The following is a 17001-nucleotide window of genomic DNA, read 5'->3' as shown; positions in this document are numbered from 1 at the left end:
TAAGAACTTTCATAAATGCACATAGTTTAAAAAACATAAAGTCTGTTACTTTTGATAAATTTTATTTTTTTGCATTATGATCTTTAATACCTTGGAAAATTACATTAGGAAATTGTATTTAAAAGAAATGATTACAATATTTATATTTGTTCCGGATTTGAACTTCTTACTTATGTTTTAGCACATTATTTTAAAATTCTCAAAACTTTTTACTGTCCATAAAATGAAAATTTTGTCTATTTTTAATATTTTAATAATCACATACTTTCCTTACAGTTTTAAGTAATATACAAGGCCAAAAATAATATTTCTAATCAACAAACAAGTATTTTTTATTTTTAACTATGATTTTACGTTCACATATGTACGTAAAAAAAATGTTAATTTTGTTGATAAGTGTATTTTTATTTCATTGCAGCCGTACTTTTGTTTATTGTGCTGAAAAAACCATGGGGTTAACAGCGTGAACTTCGTACATTTGCCGTAAATTATTACGTCTGTTGGGGGTCACTCTCATTCAGTCTAGTGCAGGCATATTTGAACATTACTGTAGATATGATAGTAAAAAAGCTTTTCGGTACTTGAATATTATTTCTTTGAACTTTCAAACAAGTTTATTTCAACACATGTCCTTGTATGTTGTTTCACTATAGAAACAAAACTAATTGCTTCTACTAGTGAATGTAGAGGTGGTTTGAATAACACCGCCTGACCCTAGTTACATGATACATCCTGTTATAAGAGATTACCAAATGACAGACACCACAAATTACAAAGAAAATCACTTTACAGCACTTAAAAGATTAGTCCTGGTCAAATTCCTTACATTATAGGCAAGGTTTATATTGGAATTGGAAACTTCAGCTCTTTTGTGTATTGACACCCCAAATGTGAGAATGTCCCAGCTTCCACTGTATTATTGAGATGAATGTGTTTAGTCTGTTTCAGAGCTTACATACGGGTTTTATTGTTATCCCTTGTACACTAAGTTTTAAACCCTTTGCAAAATATCAGAATAAGCTTTTTATATATCAGTTAGACTGTTTTAATTATAAAGCAATAACAAAAGAAGTGTGGGTCTTACTACAAAGTAAAGATAGAAAGAAGGAAAAATATAAAATTCTTACGTGGTACTAGTAGTTCATACAAATCACACAAGGGTTTCATTCTAAATACTGAATCATATTTTTATAATGAACTAAATATAAAATTATGCTAAATTAGTAAACTGAAACTGCTAATCTAAATGCAAAATAATATAAAAATCACAAGCTCTTTCAGTTCAAAGTGCTAAGCCTAATTCAGATAAAGACCATGCACTCGCCACTCGATAGATCTTAACCCTAACATTCATGGATAAGCTTCTTTCCTAAAAATATATCCATTTTGAGTTAATTTTTCAATATAATGATTAATATAAATAGATATATGACATAGCATGATTTAAGCTACTATACAAATCATAAAAGTCACATACATCCCATGCACTTTTTTCCAGAAGCAAATTTTTTAAGACTCATAAAAAAGTACTATTGACCACTACTAAATACAACCTCTACATAAAATGGCAGTTACTATAATAAGCACCACACACATTCATATTATAAAGTCCAGAGAACAAAGTTTCACCACATGCTTTGCTTGTCATCCTATGATTTGTCATACGTGAAATACAGCAGTACTGAAACTGACACCTTCGAGTAGGATTGGCTAAAAGTTTTACAACTGAAGTTTACCACACTCAGACACTGTTATATAAACAAAACAGACTAGAAAAATGTTTAAATACCAATCATAGATGGTAGGACCAGTGCTAAAGTGCAAGGAAAAAACTTTAAAAATGTTGAAAAAAAATTTTATTCTTAGAGGGCGCTTATTTAGAGTCTTAAACGTATTTTGAGATTTTGTTATTAAATTTCTCTTCAAACTTCATTAAATAATAAACTTTAGTACAATTAATTGAATGTTATGCTACTATTTACAAAAATAAAATCTGAAATCCAATGAAAGATAAGTTCTCTATCACTTTTTCAATTATTACCATTATGGCAGCCAAAAGCCATACTGACTATCCTGATGAGAAATAACTGTCCTAGTAATGCTATAAAATGGTACTTTTTTTTGTCCTCATCATTATAAAATGTAAACTTAAAGTTATATGTACAATTTTAAATTTTTTAGATAGCAAAAAACATTCTGATAAGTAGATGAAACAAAATTATTATTTATCAACTTTTGCTCTTTTGCTTTAAATTAGTATTCTACGAATGATACATTAAAATTGACAAACCATGTCTTTATCTTCTAATAACTGTAATTCATCATCTATATTTCTGTCTCTTATTTTCCCTTCAGGTGATGAACTCCTGGAAATGTGCAGTTCAAGAGAGGATATTTTTCCATTATGTTTTTCTTCCTTAATTTGTGTTCCACTAACTAAAATGGGTTGCTTTACTAAGTTGTTCTGACCAGTAAAATAATTAAGAGAAGACTCACTAAACTGATTATAGTCTACAGTTTGACTGTTTCTCAGGTGATTTTCCCTTTTAATTGAAGTCAAAGCATCATCCAAACAAACATTCCCAAACACATTTTGACATTTTTCTTTCCTTGAATAAATATTTTTTTCATCAGAAATAGTTGTTGAAGAATCAGTACTAGATGAAGCCTTGGATTCCAGTGTCATGTGAGAAGATCTTATATTTTTCAAGGTTTGGCGAGTTGAGAAAAGTGTTTTACTGGCAATGTCTGCCTGATTCATTTTTCTGTTGCCCGAATTACATCTTTTATCAATTCGTCTGTCGGTCTTGATCTGTTTTTTTTGTGGAATGGTGAAATCATTGTCAGATTTATTGCCATGAATTCTCAAGTCATTAGCAGATAAAGCCTTCCCTTTATTATTTTTCCTTTTTTCAAACATAGATTCTTTCTTATGCCCCCGAGACTGTCCAGAGTCTTTTTTTTCTGATGCATTAAGGCTAAAGTTCAATGCAGGCATAGAATGAGCAGTGGTTGGGCCTTTCCTGGGAGTACATACTTTATATACATGCTGATCTGCCTTTCTTTGCATGAGAATTGACTTTCTATGTTTTGACTCCTCTTTTCTTAAAAACTTTTGAGAATATCCAAAAGACTGCTTGTTTGGAGGGGTCACAACCATGACTTTAGCCATGCCTAAAGCTGTGGATTTAGATTCAGAGACTCCAGGACTCATTCTCTTAAGAGGAGAGTTCCGTGACCTGCCACGCCAACGATACACAGTTTCCCAACCACCAGAATCATCTAGTTTTAACAAAAGAAGCAAAATTTAATTTCAGCATAAAATTGATTTTAAAGTTGATTAGAGTTGCTGAGAAATATATCGGAGCCTACTTTAACACTCTTCACAAATATATTTTCCCCTACAAAATTAAGACATTAAACTGCTTTCCCATATTAGTTCAGATATATCAGAAACTTGCCTATATAATTTTTAAAATACTTAAATTTCCCAGTAATGATTTTTATGTTAGAAATATTTTCACAAAATAGGTACTAAGATTCCATTGTCTAAATACCACTTTGTAGAATAAAATTAAATATTGTTTCAAGACAAATTTTTTCATAGTGATCCAACATTACACTTAGTCAAACCTAATTTTTTATATTCTTGTTTATAATTTTGTTACTGAACTCAACTTGTGCAGTCCTTTGTTATGAAAGTGATTTGATTGATTAAACATAAAACATAGATGAATGAAATGGGTTTAGCAACAAAACAAATTATTACATAATAAAATAAACCTGACTATCCTACAATAACACAGAGTAAGTTATTAACCCATTCACCATCGCTGGATGTACATTTCCCAGTGCAATGGGAAACATACATCCCAGCCACAATGAAAGGATTAAAATAAACAATCTTCAAATGTGAATGCTATCCTCATGATTTAGTGATTCCATAATGTTACTGCTCTAAGAGAGTTAATTTTCACATGATATAATAAGCTGTAAAATTTTACTTTTTATCCCACATTAACAAAATGATATACCACAAGTAAAAATGGTTTCCACCAAATGTAAAAGAAATTTGTTTCAAAATTTTTAAGGTATAACTGAAAATGACTAATTTCAACATACTGCAACAAAAGCATCAAATAAGCTTTCAAGATCTAACAGTTCTATGCAACTTACCATCATCTCTGTCAGGTGTTGATACAAATGGTTCAATATTCATTTTAAGTTCTGAGCTAATCTCTTTATGTTCTGCAGGTAATGCTTTGGAATTTTCAGACAGTTCTGAAACTTTGGTTTTGTCATACTGTTCTTGTTTTAATCCCTTAAACTTATCAGACAGTTCTGAAGTTGACCTTCTGACCTTGTCAGCCCAGCTCTGACCACTAGATGAGCTGCTTAGGGATGATGATGATGAACCCATCTTCTGTCCACTTTCACACAATGAAGCTTCCACACTATCAACTGACTCAACCTTTCTTGGAAGATTTTGGGTCATAGTAATTGTTCCTGATGATTTAACAGCACTGCTACTAAAAGACTGTTTTGATACCACTGGTTGTGTAGATGTTGCAACTTGAAAATGCCTTAACTGTTTAGTAGCAGTATTTGATGACAGATTTTGTCTTTGTTTAGTCACACTAGCAGATATATTATTTTGATGTTTGATCATAGCTGTGGATGTCTGATGTTGTTTACTTATCAGCATGGTAGACTGACTTTTTTGAGGCTGGTCAGATACAGCTGTACACATTTTTTGTGATTGTTTAGAGAAAGTTGTAGAAGTCTTGCTTATTTGCAGTTGTTTAGCAAAGCTTGTAGAGACAAGACTGTACTGCATTTGCTTAGAAACTGGTGTAGATATACAGGTTTGATGTGGTTTAGAAACTGGAGTAGAAACACAGGTTTGATATAGTTGTTTAGAAACTGGTGAAGAAACACAGGTTTGATGTGGTTGTTTAGAAACTGGTGAAGAAACACAGGTGTGATGTGCTTGTTTAGAAACTGGTAAAGAAACACAGGTTTGATGTGCTTGTTTAGAAACTGGCGAAGAAACACAGGTTTGATGTGGTTGTTTAGAAACTGGTGAAGAAACACAGGTTTGATGTGGTTGTTTAGAAACTGGTGAAGAAACACAGGTTTGATGTGGTTGTTTAGAAACTGTTATGGGAGTGTGGGTATGATGTGGTTGCTTAACAGCTGTAGAGGCTGGGCTCTGATGCTGCTGTTGCTTAGAGACAGTCATGGACGTCTGAATTTGTTGTAATGGTTTAGAAACAGTTGTAACTGTATTTTGCTGTGGCTGTTTAGACAGTGTTCTTGAAACCTGATTATACGGTTGTTTAACTTTAGATACATGATCATGCACTTGTGTAGAAGTAGCTGTACTTTTTAGAGAATTCTGAGACTGTGTTAATAATGATTCATGCTGTTTCTTAGTTGATCCAGAAGCTTTAATAGTTACAGGACTTGAAGTTAGCTCTTGACTAACTTGGGTATCATGATTTTCTATAACAGGAAAACTTTCAGTTGAATCTGGCTGAATCTCTTTTGGTCCAGTAGATTCTAATGAGTATACTGATGTTTGTGTGCTATATAAACCTTCATTAGCACATGGTATCAAAGAAGGATCTTTCTCAACTTGTGTGCTTACTGTTACACTGGTCATGTTAGGAGTAAATGAACATTTTTCAATTTCTGAATGACTTTGTGAGATTTTACTTATAACAGGAGTACAGGAAATCTGATCTGGACTATTGAGTTTTGAATAGCAAGAAGTACTTGTCTGCACACATAATTCTTCAGATTTGTCTGATGACCAATCACAAAGCTCAGAAATGTGATTACTTTCAGGACGTTTCCCCTTATAGTGGATGTTATGAATTTTACATTTTTTATCCGTTCCTTGCATGTAACATTCTGGAGAACTTTCAACTTTACCAACAAATATCTCTAATGTTTTTGTCATGTCTCCTTCTTGAGAAGCAGATGGCATATCAAAATCCACTGAAATTGGTAATTCTGTTCCTTCATCATCGAGAGTCAAAAACTGGTCAGAACTAGAAAATGATATAATTTTGCTAATATGTTGATTTTGTATTAATGGATTTTCAGACATAACTATACCCTTATGACTTGGGAGTAAAGGCAAATCTTTTTCTCCTGTCAAAACTGACCTTAATGCTGGGCAACTGACTATTACTTTATTAACTTCAGTTGAAGTATATGAATCAGCTGTAACTGTACTGCCAACTAATGATGGTGTCAGAGTTGAATTAGCCAATATTTTATCGGATACCAAGGGAACAGCTGAATTGGATGGGAACATGATAGTTTCATCACCAATCACTGATGTCTTTATTGTTGGATCAGGTGTTATTCTTTGGCAACCTGCTGGCATTTTTACACATAAGCTTGCCGAGTCACCAGACATGTTATCACACAGAGTTTGGGTTGCCACAGATGTCACCTTCAACCTGAATAAGTAAACAAAAATATTGGATCAAAAGTGAAATAACTTTATACTACTTACTTATCATGTAAAACTTAACAAGACCAACTATTCCTATCACTCAAGTCTTGTAATTTATTACATCTATAAAATCTGGAGCTGAATACCAAAATTATTTGAGTGTGCAAGTTTCTCAAATTTCTTGCAAGTAAAAATACAAGGAATATCAGTGATTGCATACAGTGATTCATAAAATATGAAATATTTCAAAAAAAAGTTTAAAATATTTCAAAAACATTTCTTAAGTTTCATTTTAAATATCAGCATTAATATCATTAATATCAATGTTTGATATTTTTATATAATGCCCAATACAAAATTAGTAATTACCCATTCTATTTATTTTACTGTACAATTTTTTATGTATCATAAGCTGTATTAACATGTCGTTACTCTAGAATTTGTTAAGCTTTCTTAAATATCATTACTCCACAATTATTTAACCTTCACTCACATGTTATTACTGTCAAAATCAAAAGTTCTCTTTGTTGTTTTGTATGATGGTAGCAATTTATCAACACTGGCAGGCCACCATGCAGCTCTTCCTGGTGAGGATGTTTTGCGTACTTCCCATGCAAGAGACACAGGCCTATTATCACAAAATTAACATAGGAACATTTACAAAACAAGTTTTCTTTTGATTCATACATGAGTATACTAGAAAACAACAACAGTTGGTTACATCACTAAAAAACTGTCAAGTGCATTCACATTTTTTTTAGTCCCCTCACCAGCTTAGAAAAGGCATTCATGTCATAACAATTGTAGTTATATGACTTGTTTGTAAAACAAACATCTTTAATTAACTGTCAGGATAACAAAGCAAAGTATAAATGTTATAAACAGTGTAGGACAGGATGGAGAAGTCTATGTCAGTGATAAGTCACAGAATAAAACTTGGAACAGTAATATTGCAAAACTTAGAAGTTAGTACTAACAGAACCATATTGCCAAATGAAGTTTGTGCTACTAAAAACACTTTTAATTCGTCAATACCAAAGAACTGGACATCTATCCGTGGCCAAGGTATCCAAAAATTATCTACTTGTTCATTTCCTAGAGCTGTCAGAAAACAGACAGACATTAGGATGAAAACATATCAACCTAGAATTGAAGAACCATTTTCAACAGACTCACAAATTCCATTGTATGTTTCGCTAATTCATAATGTATATAAAACAACTGGTAAGTTACCTATTGTGAATATTTTTTATTTATCAGTAGAAGTTTCCTAATATGAAACCCAAGAAGTTAATAAAGTAGTAGTTGGTACTTCAGTTCACATTATTCAGGCATTAACTACTATTATGTCAAATCAAAATAGCAAAATTCACTACTGTAGTCCACAAATCTCAAATATTAACTACTACAAGATCAAATCACACTTACAAAATTAAGTATTATAGTTCATATAATACAATTATTAGGTACAACACACATCAAATCAAACTAACAAAATCCAGTACAAATAGCTCACATAATTCAAGTATTAACTACTACCATGTCAAATCAAACTAGAAAAACCCATTACTATAGCCCACAAAATTCATATATTAACTACTGTAAGATCAAATCAAAATAAAACTTGCCACTGTTGCTCACAAAATTCATGTATTAACCCCACTCATTTTGATGAACCTTGCATTAACCATGAAATTTAGTAAACTTCTAGAACACAATGCAAGTCTTTTGTACACAAAAAATCAGATTTTTTAAGAAAGTATTTTTACTGTCTGCCTCAAACTGTAACAAGTCTAAGTAAAAGGTGATTTTCCAGTAAGATTAAAAATACTTTTTTTCATCTTGCAGTTTTCAAATTTCATTTACAAAACCTCTAGAACCTCCTAAATGAACATCAAAATTTTGTTTTCAGTAAAATCTTAAATTTTATCTATTATTTTCTTTACCCTAAAACTATACAAGCTCAGTCCAGTTGACCAATGTTGTAACCACCAAAGAGAACTTTACATTAGGGTTGTTGTTACTGAATTTCCATTTATTTCAAATATACAATTCAAAACACAAAATAACAACACACTAGTCCTATAACTATTATAATTTACCTGGCTTTCTAAGTATGCTATGAGTGCATTAGAATAATTCCCTTATCTGGTTGAGCAGAACTCGGTGATTGCAACTTTGAGTCTGTATGCCAAATAATTCAAAAGCTGTTGTAAGAATGAGCCAGCATTATAATCAGTAATTTAAAAAAATTCAGTATTTTTTATAAATAATGTAATATAAAATGTCATAAAGAATTAATAACATTTTTTTTAAAGATAGTATGTGATAGGAGGGCATGGCATGTGAATTTGACTTTCAGCTTTATATTTCTATAAATCAAGATGATTGGAAGCTATAAAATTAGGTTTTGTTTCAGCAATATCTATACTACAACTTTGTATTAAGACTCATAAGCTGAAATATAGGTGGAATGAATGTTTAATTGGGCTTTTTGGAGGGAACAAGTGTCATGTGATACACAGAAGTGAATACTGAGAATATATTTAAATATTTGTTTTAGAAAGAAAGAAATTAAAACTTATATAATATTTAAATTTAGTTTATTAACTCTTTAAATACAGGCATCCTTTCCTGAACATGTCACAAGGTTTTACCGAGTTACATTCAAAATTTAATTAACTCTCTCAACATGGGCTCGGTCAGTTTGATAGGGTTAAAGTACTTTATTATCATGGTGACCTCTTTGTACTCGATCAAGTCTTTATAGATTTAATAGTTCTAGCTTTCAATATAGTGTGTATATCTTCACAAAATTTGGCAGTCTTTCAGTTCATATTATGTCTTTCATATACAAAAAAAAATCATATTTTTAGTGAAGTATTTTCAATAAACTAAATTAAAGATTTGTCCATGAATATATTGAGTATTTGTTTTGAATAGTCCTCGTGCAAAGTAATTTTCATGTTAAAATTGAAAATACTTTTCCTCATCTCAAATTTCCTTTGTGTAATCCCTAAAACCTCCTAAATGAATTTCAAATGTTGTTTTTTTTCACTAAAACTTTATAGTTTATCTGTTATTTTTTCTACCCTATCTCAAAACGGGATCAGTCAATTCAACCAACCTCATAACCAACAACAACAAAAAAAAAATGAAATAGAGTAATGTGAGCTACGTATTCACCAAGTGATTTACAACTTATATGGCACAAATATTAGTTAGACACGGTTCAAGGAACAGTAAAACAATAATATTTACGTATAAACAGATATATACTGTTACTAGTTTAAAGCTATTTTTATGAAAAACAAATGTTGTTTCATATTATAGTTTAAAGTCATTCTAGAAAGACAAAAAAGAGCAATTTAGATTTTGAATTTTTTGTTGGTGGATATGAGGCCAAATTATCTGACCTCGTATAGAGTTACCATAAAAAAAATAACAGATATAATTAAACGTGTTATTAAAAAAAAACGTTTGAAATTTATTTAGGAGGTTTTAGAGATTATGCACATGAAATATGACAACTTTCAGATGAAGAAAAGTATTTTTAATCATAATATAAAAATCATTTTGCACTCACAGTAGTCAACATTTTGAATCCATATATTCATCGAGAAATTTTTTAATGAAAACACTTGATTAAAAATTCTAACTTTTTGTCTACAAAAGACTCTAAATGCTTACTGAAAGATACACAAAATATATATAAGTTATAGTGTGAAAGCTATAAAGATAAATTCTGGGACATGAACTTGGTTAATTCAGTCAAGCCTGTAGCGAGAGGGTTAACTGCATTTTGCTGATAAGTTTATTGACATACACTGATAATAAAGTAGTTTAATTAAAGTTTGAATGTAACTGAGTAAAAAGGTTGTGACGTGCACTTTTAACTTCTTGTGTTCAGAGAGTTAACTACTACCAAATCATATCAAACTAGCAAAACCCTATAATATAGCTCACAAGATATAGGCATCAATAATTGTAATGTAACAAACACATATACCAAAATCCTTTAGAGTGGAGCTTAGTTTGGTATCTAACTCAAGAATGAAACAATACTGAGTGGATTGGCAATTTTGTAAAAATGTCAAAAAATCTAAAGTTATAATTTTCCTATACTGAAAATGTATTTCCAATAGGTACTTTCCTCTTCTCCCAAGATTAGCTATTCTCATTTATTGCTGCCCTCTATATGCAAACTTTTTATTGTGCATGCCACAAGTCTTCTGCACCCTCCTATTGGAATAAAATGATTCCAACATGTCTCTAACACATCATGTGTCACGTATCCACCAATAAGATCATAGTACACTCACGTGATGCATGTGAATCCATCAATGTGCCTCTACCGAACTATCACTTCCAAGTCTGGCAGATGATGGAAGCACCAGAAATTAGTGGGGAGGAAGAGTGAGAATAGGGAAATACCTATCAGAAATAGATTTTCAGTATAGGAAAATTATGACTTCTGATAAGGTACTTCCCTCCACTCAAGATTAGCTAGAATCCCATATTGATTAGAAAGAGGGACTGGTGCGAGGGAAGAACAGACGTTCCAAAAGATACCCCTGCAGATGAGTCAGATCCAAAGATCAGAAGAGGGGAACTGCAACACTTCTGATCCAGGCATACTCTTCGTCTAGTCGAGGAATGTGTAAAATTCAGGGCAGAAAATGAGAGGAGCATATCCTAGTGGGAGAGAAAGTGGAAGGAAAGTGATCTTAATCAGAGAAAGATATAGTAACTCAATCCCACAATAAGAAAGTGGGTAAATGAGGATGCATCCCATGGTGTAGAGTGGCTAGGGCATGGTGGACCGTAACTCAGCAAGTTAACTAGATCCACAACCTACTCACGGGATACCGACATCCACATAGGGTAGGGTGAGGATCATACCATCTTCACCTCAAATCCAAGAACCAGGGAATTCAGAACTACTCCGATTCCTGGGTATTAAACAGGATGAGCTCTGAGCTATCTATCCGGGAATGTGACATCTGGTATTGAAAGGAAGTCTATCACATGTAATCAACTCTCGTGACTGTGAAACAGGTTAAGACCATACAAAGAGCAATAACATCAATGTTAGAAGAGAGAACAAGGGAGAGCCAAGGATAGAACTGAAAGAGTCCCACGTATCTCAACAGTGACCCACAACATAGAAGGAATCGAAAAATGAAAATAGACAACTTGAAACATGTGTGAGGGCTAATGTTGATTGGTTCACTCGAAAACCAAAACCAGCCAATAGGGTACTGACATCCATGTGAGGCAGAAAGATGGCTCTCAATCGAAGGGGTGAACTGCATTTTGATGTCTCACTCTGTTGTATGTTTAATCACAAATCGGAGAATATTACATCATCTATCCCAGCAAAACACTACCACCCTACTCTGAACTGATTGGTTATAGCCATATTAAGTGGAACCCATCCAGCAGGGTGCCTCCATGGTCCAAAATCCCAGTGGCTTGAAACTGGAAAGTAGTAAGAACTCTCACACTCCACTAAAAGAAAAGGGTGGAAAACGTGATGGAGAGTCCGGAGGAACAACAACACCCAAAACAGTGCAATGAGTGACCATGAAACCTATTTTGAAAATCAGACCATACCAATTTATTCAATCAACACATGGCAGGGATGGGCAGCTATCCCCTTCTGCTTTATTCATGAATTCCATAGATGGTACAGAACCGGACGGGTAAATTTATGAAGCAAATATTGTGAGGTTATTCACCTACAAGTGATCTTGTGAAACACCCCATCTCAAAGGTGAACATGCAGAGCCATGGAAAGAAAATGCTATTCAACATGGCATACAGGGCAGATTTAGAGTTAAAGAATAACTGGTCAGGCACCAGAGCAGGATCCAAGTAATGAAGGTGCAAAGATTGGGCCCCTAAAAGAAAATAAATGATTATAAAGACTTACCCAGTGTCAAAGTTGCACCGAAGATTGGAGTATAGCTACAGGTGGAAGGCAAAAATCTAAGGAAGCTGAAACCACGATATGATGTATGTAATGGGAGATGAATGTGTAAGGTTTGGTCCACATGCCCAATATCAGGATTTCCTCTAGAGGTCGACAAAGATGAGAAGCGTAGGAAAAGGTGAGGTGTTGGAATTGATGAGAGATAACACAGTACAAAGTATGCTGGGAAAGGGACAAGGAGGAATAAGCCAATTGCATCCAATGATGAACCCAATTGGTGAAGATATCCCTAGACAAAAAGGGTTGCCAAGGGATAAAAAGATGGAAATGGGAACCACAGGAGGAATGTGTGTGTGGGCAATATAACAACAAAGGATGTGCACAGGACATAGAAGACTATCCAGATCAGGACGGGAGTAGAGATGAGAAATAGAGGGTAGGGGAGTAGGTGAAAAGAAGGAGTTACCCTGATGAGCTGCCAAGGTTTTGGGGAGGAAGAAATGATCCAGATAAAGGCGAAGATAAGTATGGTAGTAAAGAGTGCATGTAACATCGATGGCAGACAAGTTAGACTGTCGACACCCACAGATCATTAGGAGAAGGAAATATGCCTTAAGGGACAGGTGAATTAAAGAACATGAAGATATAGGCTCAAAGGGAGGACCACATTAATATCCCAATCTGGTAGGACAGGTCGCAGAATTTTGAAAAAATGGATTAACATGGTAAAGAAGGGTAAGAGAAAAATCTTGCGGTAACAAGAAAGGCAAAAGGTATGGGATCAAGCTGCTTGATAACCTGAAATTGAGGAGACCGAAGACCCCTGGTCAGAAAGCCACATGAGAAAATCTGAGACACCAGCAACAGTAGGACAAGCAGCCTTAAAACCCTGAGCTTGGACCCACATGCAAAATACCTTCCACTTTTGCTGACACACTTCCATGGAGGAAGGATAGATGGATTGGGCCAAATGAGAAGCTACATGACAGGAGAAATGAGATCTCTTCACCACGGACCGGACATGAGCCAGGCGTGAAGACGGAGAACATGAAGTGCAAGAACTGGTGACTGGAGTTGATAAAGGAGGTCGGGTAATAAGGAAAGAGGTACTGGAAGGAATAATTGTAGGTGGAGTAAATGAAGAAACCATGGTTGAGCTGGCCAGTAGAGAACAATGAGAAAAACCCGGCACAGCATGCCACAGATCAGGAAACTACCTGATGAAGCAATCAGATAGGAGGATAAAGATATGATAATTTGTGTGCCAAATTCTGGCTGAAGGCAGCAATAGTCAAAGCCTGAAGATCGTGAATTGGAAACCAAAATAGGGATAACTGGTGATTGAGGGCAGTGGCAGAAGCATCGATGTGAGGAACACCACAAAGACTGCAAATCCACTGGAAAATCAAGATGATGAAGCGACCACTTTGTTGGGTAAACCTTGTCAGGGTGAGAAAGACAATCTGACACCACATTCAAAGCACCTGGGACATGACATGTAATTAAACAAATGTGTTGCTCGTAGGCCCAATATAGAAGATACAATGTGTGAAAACAGAGGGATCTTGACTGGGTGCAACCTTGGTGACTGATATAAGCCACCACCATGGAATTGTCACAATGGATCATTACCAGACAATGTTTGGCAATGGGAGGAAAGTGATCTAAAGTCCAAAGAATGGTTAGGAGCTCTAGGACATTGATAGGTAAAGATTTTTTGTGTAGAGACCAACAACCTCGTAATCAACCCACACACCCCAGCCCAGAAGGGATGCGTCCATAAACATATGTAAGTCCGGATGAGTAGGAGGAAGTGGGATGTGCGAGTCTTGTCTAACCATCAAAGGAGATTGTATAAAAGGGAAGGAGGAAGGGTGATGGGAGCAGCCAAGGGATCCAGAGCAAAGTTCCATTGATCGTGCATAACCCACTAAAGGGAGTGCATATGTGCATAGCTTAGGGGGATTATTGGTGTCATAGAAGACCACATCCCCAAAACTAACAAAACCTTGCATGCAGAAATTGAGGGAGTAGACAGGGCCTGGCAAACTGACAATTCCATAGAATGGAGTTGGAGAGGAGAAGGTTGGGCCCAATTGATGTGGGTTTGAAAAAGACACCCAAATGGAGAATATTAGGTAGGAAGTAAGAAGGACTTTTCCAATTTGATCAACCAACCTACCCGAGCAGCTTCAATATGTAGCTGACAAGTACGACAGGTTGACTCCTGTTTGGAATGAATCAGAAGTAAGCATTCTTCTATGTAAAAATGGAAATGCAGCCGCAAGGCTTGAAGATCAAGAGTAAAAGCTCGTACCACAGACAGAAAATGTATGGAGCCGAAGCCAGACTGAAGGGTAGGGCACAAAATTGGTATACCACCCCTCGATGGATGAACCTAAGATAAGGACGAGACCATTTCAAGATGGGAATACGCAGATAGTCAATTCCAAAAAACCGTGGATGGCCAAATAGAATCCTCAGGGAGGGTATGGGAAGGCATGGCAAAATCAGTAGGTGGAAACAGGCGATCAAAGACCTCATCAACCTGACCAGGTTCCATAGGTTCAGGAGGAAAAGGGGCAATGTCTGGAGATAAAGGTTGACCCATACAATGTTCAATCTCCCTGGGAATAAACATAGACAAACCTCCTAATGGGTTGGCAGCACTTGCAGCCTGTGGTATAGAGCTTGTTGATTGTGTAACACCCAAAGTGGTGACATTAACTTCGAAATTTATGGTGATGTAAGCGACAAAATCGCTTTAAGTAAATAAGAAATGTGACTGGAATAAGGGTAAGTGAACTGAAATAAAGTAAAAAAAAACACTTCAAGAAAATACGATCTCAAATACGAAACAAGAGGAAAGAAAAAAGTTCGAGTGCAAGCACTGCCAAACAAGAAGTGGTAGTTCCTTACAGGCACATAGAAGGAGTCACATGCGTCATGTGAGTGTATCATGATCCTATTGGTGAATAGGTGACACATAATGATTTGCATGTGACACACGTTGGAATCATTTGATTCCAATAGGGGTATGTGGAAGGCTTGTGGCATGAGTAATAAAAATGTTTGCATATAGAGGGCAGCAATAAATGAGAACAGCTAATCTTGTGAGAAGAGAGAGGGGGGTCATGTGGTTGGCATAATCCATCAAGACCGTAGCAAATGGGTTAATTAATGCTGATATTCATTAACATTTCTTTGTGAGTGAAGAATGGTGAATGTATTGTCAACATACCACCTGAAATGAAGAGTTATAAATGACAAGGGGCATTTTTAAAACCAATGATTTTCATGATACTTCAAGAACAGATTAGCTGTAGTAATATAATGTGATTCAACACAATCTTCATTAATCTGATCACAAGTTATAAAGTTATTAAGGATAACATGAAGTTATTTGGTTACAATGGTCACAGCTTATAAAAAACATGGATCTCAATTAAGATATTTGAATGCAGATTACAGGCAAGGAAGCATTATATAATTACAACTACAAACTCCGGAAGAAAAATTATTTTTATCCAACAATTAGTTTCTGCTTTTGTCAAGGGATAACATTAAATCTACAGGATACGATGGCACATAATTTAAAAATGCTTGCAAGGAATGTAGACAAAGAAGGGTAAAATAATTTGGAATATCTATGTATTTTATCAAACTACTTTTTTGAAGTTAGTAATATTTATTTCTAATTACAACTACTATCAGCCTGATGTAGGACTATGACCAAAAATGGTTTTAAATACCCTCAGAAAAGCACTATATGTCAGATGTGCACAGTTAAAATATAATTTTCTAAAAATAATACACAACCATACAAAAATATATATAAGTTGTTGCAGTCCAAATATCATAAAACTTAATAAATAATAGAAGCAACTTTCTACAAGAACCTAAGGATGATCTAAGGTAAACAAGCAAATAAAACAACTCAGGACATCTTTACGAATGTCTTTTAGTTAAAAAATTATGAATATATAAACATCACAGTATGAAAATGATCTCATTACCTTTTAGTTTAAAAGCATATAAACACTATAGTACAAAAATTACCTCTTTGTTTTTTTACATGAAAATAGTTTAAAATAAATATCCTACTAAGAAAACAGCTTTATTTTCTTTTTATTTTACCCTATCACCACAGATATCCTCTGCTGTGCATGACACAATGTTTTAGTGTCTTACATTCAAAATTTTATTAAACTACTTCTTGTTTATGTTATACTAAATAGTATACATTAAATCTTAGCTAATAATCTATATTTTAATAGTATATAAGTTTTAAGTTCTTAATTCTATAAGACAATATTTTAAAAAATCCTAAATTTCCCCTACCGTGATACATTTTTTCTAGGTATTTTCTCTATTTTATTTACCTCCCCTCCAGTAACTATGAAATTAAACATAAATTACTCATTATAAAATTATCATTGCTCAGACAGACCATAATTTTATAGCCTTCAATTTTGTTTGGTTACAGAGCTATAAATAGAAGATCAGACTATTCCTGCCACACCTACCTGACACATCCTCTCTTGCAAGATTTGTTAATAGTTCTCTCTTAAATTAAATATATATATATATATATATT

The 17001-nt window shown here is 34.1% G+C and overlaps 1 protein-coding gene across 7 annotated transcripts in view; it reads right to left on the bottom strand.

Moving 5' to 3' along the window:
* Positions 1-17001, bottom strand: part of LOC106466931 — a 166652-nt gene that overhangs the window by 96318 nt on the left and 53333 nt on the right. For 4 of the 7 annotated variants that reach the window (XM_022395025.1, XM_013927249.2, XM_022395026.1 and 1 more), the window contains 3 exons: positions 6963-7097; positions 4177-6473; positions 2291-3282 (listed from right to left, as the gene is read on the bottom strand). In XM_022395025.1, coding sequence (XP_022250733.1) covers positions 2291-3282; positions 4177-6473; positions 6963-7097 — 3424 coding nt within the window. Of the gene's footprint in view, positions 1-2290; positions 3283-4176; positions 6474-6962; positions 7098-8571; positions 8677-17001 lie in introns of all 7 variants that reach the window. The other 3 variants (XM_022395027.1, XM_022395029.1, XM_022395030.1) reach the window with 3 other exon arrangements.

The sequence above is a fragment of the Limulus polyphemus genome, unplaced genomic scaffold (assembly GCF_000517525.1).
Source record: "Limulus polyphemus unplaced genomic scaffold, Limulus_polyphemus-2.1.2 Scaffold2429, whole genome shotgun sequence".
Taxonomy (NCBI): domain Eukaryota; kingdom Metazoa; phylum Arthropoda; class Merostomata; order Xiphosura; family Limulidae; genus Limulus; species Limulus polyphemus.
This window is presented reverse-complemented; position numbering and strand designations above follow the sequence as displayed.